We start from the raw sequence: 6857 nt of genomic DNA, 5'->3' as shown, positions 1-6857 counted from the left end.
AAATATGCTCCCGTTCTATATAGTTTAGCTGAAATATTTGCACGTGTGTTTTAATAAGTCCTGTAAATGTTTTGCTGGATTTGCATTTATTTGTATTAACTCAGTATTTGCACTGATTCTTTTTTCTAAAAGAAGACAAGAAGAGCACAGCTTATTCACAAAGAAAATAAACTTTCATTGAACCAGACATTAGAATCAAATGCAGAAGGTGACTGGAATTTTTCCCTCTTATAGAAATTCAGCAGCAGAGTTTTAACTACTCTGTAATCTAAAACCATCCCTTAAAATAATACTCTGTGCATACCCTCATCATGTCTGTTTGTCAGGCTTATGCACGTGTTGGTGGTTACTCTCTGGACAAGTATTTCTGAGCCCACAAATCAACATAAAACGCTGTTGAAGAGCCATCAGCTTGATTTCTTTTCAGTTTTGGTCACATTGGTTCATCCATCGAGGTGTTCAAGAAATTTGTAGGTGTGGTTTACTGGGCAGTAGTGGTGGTAGGTGGATGCCTGGACTAGATGATCTTGGAGGTTTTTTCCAACCTTAATGATTCCATAATTCTGTGATTTTTTTTAATTCACCTTGACAACTTCAAGGATTTTTTTAGCTCAATTGTTGAAGTTTTAAAAGGAAACAGAAATCCGTAGTCAGAGTATATTCTGTTCTGATTTTAAAAAGCTGCAGAGAAACTCTCAGGCCATGACCTTACAGATTTCAAAAGCTTGTGCTGCACACACACAGGCTGGAGGGAGCATGGCTGGAGCCTTTTCTTGTCAGGCTGGGGGATGCTGAGCAGCACTGCTGATCTACACCTGAGGTGCTTGTCTGGAGCTGAGCAGGAGCTTTTGATCTCAGCCAGTTGGCCTCATGGCATAAAAGCAGAAGCTGTGCGTAGGAATGGGCCAATTGAATGTAGAGGATTTAGTAGGCTTTTTATTTTTATTGCAACGCTTATAATTAGTCATCAAGTAGTATTTACATCTTCACTGAGCTGTACAGAGATTAATTACTCAGAGTTGAGTGCCATTTAAAATAAGTAGAAAACAAACCAGTTCCACTTTGTCCTGGTTTTGTCCTTGGAAAATTCCCCCCAAGCCTAAAGAAGGGATGAGATCTTCATTGTGCCATGTGCTCTGCAGGTAACCTCTCCAGAGCCAGGCTTTCATTTACAGCAGACTCTTTATCTGCCTTCAGATCAGATGCACCTCCCAGCACGTCTCCCAGGCTGCGATGGATGTGTGAGCTCTCATAGCCCTTACCAAGTTCCTCTCATCTTTTGGCTGTCCACAGTCAGCCCTATTTTATGAATCCAATCTATAAGCAAAATGTTTATGTTACTGCATCATCGTATAACTTTATAACTGGTGAATAATGCTTTGATGGGTTCCATGTTCAGTTTGTGTAGGATATAAAAACACCACGGTACATCCTTGATTTGTGAACCCAGCATGTGATGAGTAAGATGGAGAAAGTGGCAAGCAGGCTGTCACATAACGTACAGGTGGAAGAAAATAAATGTAAGTACTCTACAAACAACTTAGCAAAAGCACGGTTCCATTTCCTTCTGCAGCTGTTCTACCCAAGCCTTTAGAAGGCACACAGTGCTCACAAGAAACCACATCGGTGCTGTACGTGTCAGTGGCTTTTGCCCATATGGCATTAGTTTTTGTACCAGGGTCCAGTTTCATAGATGTTGCATTACCGGTAGTCTGTAAAACAATTGTTCTTTTAAGCAATCCAGTTGAATGATTTTGAACATTATATGAAACCCAGCCAAACAGAAGTTGATAGGGGTGAAAACTGGTGGGGGAATTTGTTATCCCCACACATCAATGCTGCGATTCAAAGAATCAGCACACAAAAATGATGATAAAAGGGATGAGTAAGTGTTACCGTTGGTACTGGTAAAAAAAAAAGATGTTTTTTTTTTCCTCTAGATTAATAGCAGAGCTCCAAAACAATGGATCTTAGCAAAAACAAGCTGGAAGAAGTCTCTATTTGAAACATGCCCATTCAAACCCTGAATCATTAGAATGCTTTGGCTCTGATAGGCTTGGTAATTAGTTGTGTTACAATAGACCTGTGCCATAAAGAGCATGACTCAGAACACGCTTGTTTCTAAGACTTATTATTTGTATTACTGTAGCACCTAGAGGCCACAGGCAAAATCTGAGTCTGCCTGTTATGCGTTGCTCAGAAAGAATGAGATCCTGAGTCCTGCAGCATACACAGCACAAATGAAGGATTTTCAGCAAAGGCTGCTCTGGAAATAACACAGGGCAGTGGGTATTGATGTGTAAGGTGCTGTCTTGGCTGCTTTTTTGCTTTTTTTTTTTTTTTATGCATAGCATAATTATTATACAAAAAGAAACCACAAGTCAAGAAGGTAAAGGGACATGGCTTGCAGCAGCTAGGGTAGAGAGGTAAGAAGGGAATAATGAATTGTGAGAAAAAGAATAGGGATGTGAAATGGGGAAGTGAGAAAGGGCATGGATGGTTTCAAGAGAAGCACAGGAACAGCTGATGGCAGAGCAGAGGGGTGAGAGCCATGATTCAGGCTGGCACTGGGCTGAGGTGCTTGTCTGCACTATGCCTGGAGGTGGGTCCCATGCAGTGAGATGTTGGTGGTCCTCAGCATCAAGCTGGCAAGGAATCATGAAATCAGGAAAAATAAGAGACTGTCACTTAACAATTAGTGCCACCTAAGGTAGGAGAATGGTCTTATCTGTGCTTATTACAGATATATCTCTTATATACAGATTTTCATCCAGCTACCAGGGCTGAAGTGAAGTGATCGTTAAGGACAGTTCCAACCTAAGCTACACTGTGATCCTTGAGCACTGTTTCCATATGGGCATTCACATTTCTCTCCTTTGTGCTGTTTCCACTGATATTTCTTTTTTTTTGGAGCACGTTTGCCCATCTGTGTTGTGGTGCATTTGCTGATATTGGCCCTATACTGCTACCCGATGCCCTACAGGGATTTCTCCATGCATGGTTATGACTTGTTGATTGCTGCACGTTCGTGATAGCAGGACAGTGCCTTGAACTCTGAATCCTCATTTGCAGAAGCAATCCATCCTGTGGCAGTTGCAGACACTGACTTCAACTTTATTCAGGTGATGCTTTTCTCTGCCTCACAAAGCTGTTCTGGAAGACCCTGCTGGAAGCCCTTCTAAATCAAGATAGATGACATTTACTGCTCTCCTATTCACAGCCTTGTTATCCTATTAAAGGAAGAAATTAGATTTGTTTGACGCGATCTGCGCTTGACAAATTAATGGTGGCTATTAGCTGTTATCAAGCTTTCACTTAAGTGCTTGCAAAGTTCATCCAGTTTTTTTTTTTCTTCGATAACTTTTATTGGGTCATCAAAAAAAGTGGTTTCTGTTTGGTGGAGGAGTCAGCCCAGCGCTGGGTTATACGGGCACAAATTGATGCTCAGTGCTTTGTTGCTGCTGCTGCATGTGCTTACCACCAGCCAGAGCTGTTCTTCCTCGGGAATTCCGTGCAGTCGCGTTATACATCCACCACTTCCATTCTGCTTTGCAGTCTCTGGAGAGCAGGGCTGGCTATTTCCCCTGTACCATGCCATTTCCTGCACGGTGGCAGTCCTGCTTCTCTGGACCCTCCTGTAGCCCAAACCAGCAAGCTACCCAACCCAAATCAGTGTGTAATCTCGTGGTCACTGTCACTTGAGTACTCACAGTACCTTGAGTACTTCGGTTTCTAACCGTAAGGTGAGCCCCTACACTCTGCCACCAAACCCCCGGTGCTTAGCTCAACGGGCCGGTCCCCGCGGGGCAGCGGCGGCCCGGCCCGGCCCGGCTCGGCTCGGCTCGTCGCCCCCGCTCCGGCTGCAGGGAATGGTCTCTCCCATGCCGGCGGGCAGCGCTGTGACACCTGCTGGCTGCTCGGCGGCGGGACGAGGCGGGCCGGCCCCCGGCGGGCGGAGCGAGGCGGGCGGGCGCAGCGTTCCCGGCGCGGGGCGCTCCGCGGGCGGTGCTGCGTGGCCGTCCTCAGGCAGTGGGGCGGGAGCGCGGCGGTGGGGCCGGGATCTCCGCCCGTGGGAGCGATTGCTCCGCGCCCCTCGCCGGCTTCCTCTTTTTTTTTTTTTTCCCCTCTTCTGCCGCCTCGCCGCTTCCACGGGAGGTTGGTGTCATGCGGCTGGTGGTTGCGCGGGGCCGCGGCGGCAGTGAGAGGCGGTGAGAGCAGCCTAGGTGAGCGGAGCCGAGCCCCCTGCGATGACAGCCATGAAGGAGCAGCCGGCGCACCAGGGCGGCAGGGGGAACCCGCCGCCACCGCAGCCCGACCAGGTGGGAGCCGCCGTGCCGGTGAAGTTGTGCGGAGATGAACGCAAAGTCGTGGGGGACTCGGGGCGGCTTAGGGTACCAACCGTGCGGGGGCCCCCAGCGAGGGGCGGTGGAGTCCGGTGCTGCGGGAGTCTCGGGGGGGAAAGCTGAAGTCGGCTTTCAGAGCCGCAGAATCGAAGTTTCCATTGCCAGCCTGCATGAGCTATCCTCCATCCCGAGCGGTCCCGCGGCCGCGCTGCCGCTGCTGCAGAGGCGGTGCCGGTTTTGCCCCGCGGCAGTCGCGGGGATCCACGGAGCTCATTCAGTAGCTCAGTTTTGCTTTAGAGGGCCTCTGCTCATATACGGAATAAGAAGCACTTGAACTTAACCAATCTTCATATTCAGAGATGCTTTAATATCTTTTTCAGAGCAGCCTTCCTGCTCATCACAGGTTTGTACTCTTTAGGTGATAATGGGGATCAGGAGTACTTCTTTCAATAACACAGTGTCCTAAATATAGAAATGTCACTACTGGAGCACTGTGGAGCTCTCAGCCTCTCAATCGTGGGTACAGGGAGCGTGGGGACCAGGTTCCCGTGCAGTTACTTGCATATTTCTCCAGCCTGAGTTTGGTTTTCCTGGTAAATGTTGACATTGAGCCATCATTGATGCCTGTTGCCATAGGTGCCAGGGCTGTAGATAATGGCATTGCTTACAAAACATGGATTTCAGGGAATGGTGAATCTTGCTTTGAGTTTAACGCTTGCAGTAGGGATGTGGGCCAAAATCCTTCCAGGATCTCCCTGCATATTGAGGCCACTGTTGGATCTCAGACACACTGTGCTTGTGTAGCCAAGACCCAGGCAGCCAAATCTGAGCTCCAGGACATGGGCAATGTTAAGCCAGATTTATGTTGGAAACTGTTCTTAACACATCAGCTGAAGGCCGTGGCCTTAGCAGGGTAATATGGGTTAGGAGCTTTGTTGGCTTTTTGTGGTTGCTGTTACAGAACCTAAGCCTTGGGTGGAAGAGGGGCTTGTTTTCCCACCGTACTGTTGATGTCAGGTCAGCCAGGAAGGGTTACCCTCCTTAGGGCCTTCAGGAAATTCATCTCTTTCAGAATCAGTGTTTCATTTTGCCTGGTGAGCTTGTATAAACTTGTAGTGCCACTTTATGTGATAGCTGTAGCTTACCTTATTTTAATGGCAAGCCCCGTCTGCACCAAGGGAGCTCCTGAGACTGCAGGAACAGCAGAGCTTTTCTGGAAGAAAAGTGGTCGAACCCATGGCAAGTCTATGAAGGAGCAGTGAATTACACTGAGATTTTCTAAGCATAAATCTCTTTTCTGATTTCCAGGTCCAGTTTACAGATACTCCTGAGAACAGTCTTTCTGAAGCTGATGCATTTGTGGTTAATTTATAGGTTTGGGACCTGAGCTGCAATTTGAAATTACAGCAGGCTAATGCTGTGACTTTCCACTTAAATAAAAGCTTGGATCGACTGACTGAAGCATCCACAGCCATTAGCTTATAAATAAATTGGATACTACTTCATATCCAACACTTCCGTTGATGGTAGTTTTAAAGCAACCCTCCCCTATCTAATAACAACTTCCATTAACAGTGCTGTCGATGTTTCAGCAATTCGTTTAATAAATCTACCAGATTTATTCGTAACATTTTGCTAAATAATGACTCCTATTTATTGCTAAAATTGCAGTTTTATATTCTGATGATGTATTTGGTAGAAGAGAAAATAGCTGTAAATTGCTTGTATTTCTCCTCATTTTTGGAAAGCTCTACAAAGGACTCAGTCTTGTGTCAGAAATAAATGTGGTTCCCTCTGTACAGCAGTACAAAAGATAGTGCTTTCCATCTTGTAGCTTTTAGGAACTGTCCCAGGGTCGTTGACAATGATGTTTAGTGATCATTTTTAGGATGCACAACTATCCAGTAGACAGGACACAACATATTTGAAAAATATAATGTACCTGTATGGCTTGCTGGTTGATGAATGTTGCTGTCTTTGTAGATGAAAAACTAAGTTAATTCCTCTAGGTATTACTCTGTGAGGCTTCAGTCTGTTTATAAAAAAACACCAAGATGATCTACACCACCTGGTGCTGCTTGCTGTTCTTTGTGTCTGTAGAAGACAGGCCCTTTAAATTTATAACCATTCTCTCCTGAGCCTCTCTTAATCCTCCCAATTTAAGGACTTTTAAAAATTGATTTTAAAATACAAAAAAAAAAAAATCCCCCCAAACAAACAGGTTATTTCTTTACTGTTTATCATTGTGAAACTACTGCATTCTTGTTCTTCAAAATAGGTGAGCAGAAATGAGATCAGGCTGAATTGTGCTGTGTTAAATAGGGGAATTCCTCAGTAAGCATTTCAATTACATGTTTGGTATACATGCAGGCACAACTGACTGCTGTTTGCTTCAATAGAAGCATGACTGTTTTGATTAAGAAGTTGAATTTTCTCTGTGTCAGGACCAGTTTCTGTGGTCACTGTTCAAAGGTCATGTTCTGAAAGTGCATCTGAACAAAAGAAAACAGTCTG

General features: G+C 45.5%; 1 protein-coding gene across 1 annotated transcript in view; it reads left to right on the top strand.

Annotated features, from left to right (window-relative positions):
• Positions 1–4222: 4222 nt before the first annotated feature.
• The window catches only part of DPP10 (dipeptidyl peptidase like 10), a 197629-nt gene continuing 194994 nt past the window's right edge, over positions 4223–6857 (top strand). The window contains exon 1 of the mRNA XM_065750344.1: positions 4223–4319. Coding sequence (XP_065606416.1) covers positions 4248–4319 — 72 coding nt within the window. The 5' untranslated portion in view covers positions 4223–4247. The remainder of the gene's footprint in view (positions 4320–6857) is intronic.

The sequence above is a fragment of the Cyrtonyx montezumae genome, unplaced genomic scaffold (genome assembly GCF_038088225.1).
Source record: "Cyrtonyx montezumae isolate F1298 unplaced genomic scaffold, pur_monq_1.0 scaffold_7, whole genome shotgun sequence".
Taxonomy (NCBI): domain Eukaryota; kingdom Metazoa; phylum Chordata; class Aves; order Galliformes; family Odontophoridae; genus Cyrtonyx; species Cyrtonyx montezumae.
Note: the sequence above shows the minus strand (reverse complement) of the source record. Positions and strands in the feature narration are given on the sequence as shown.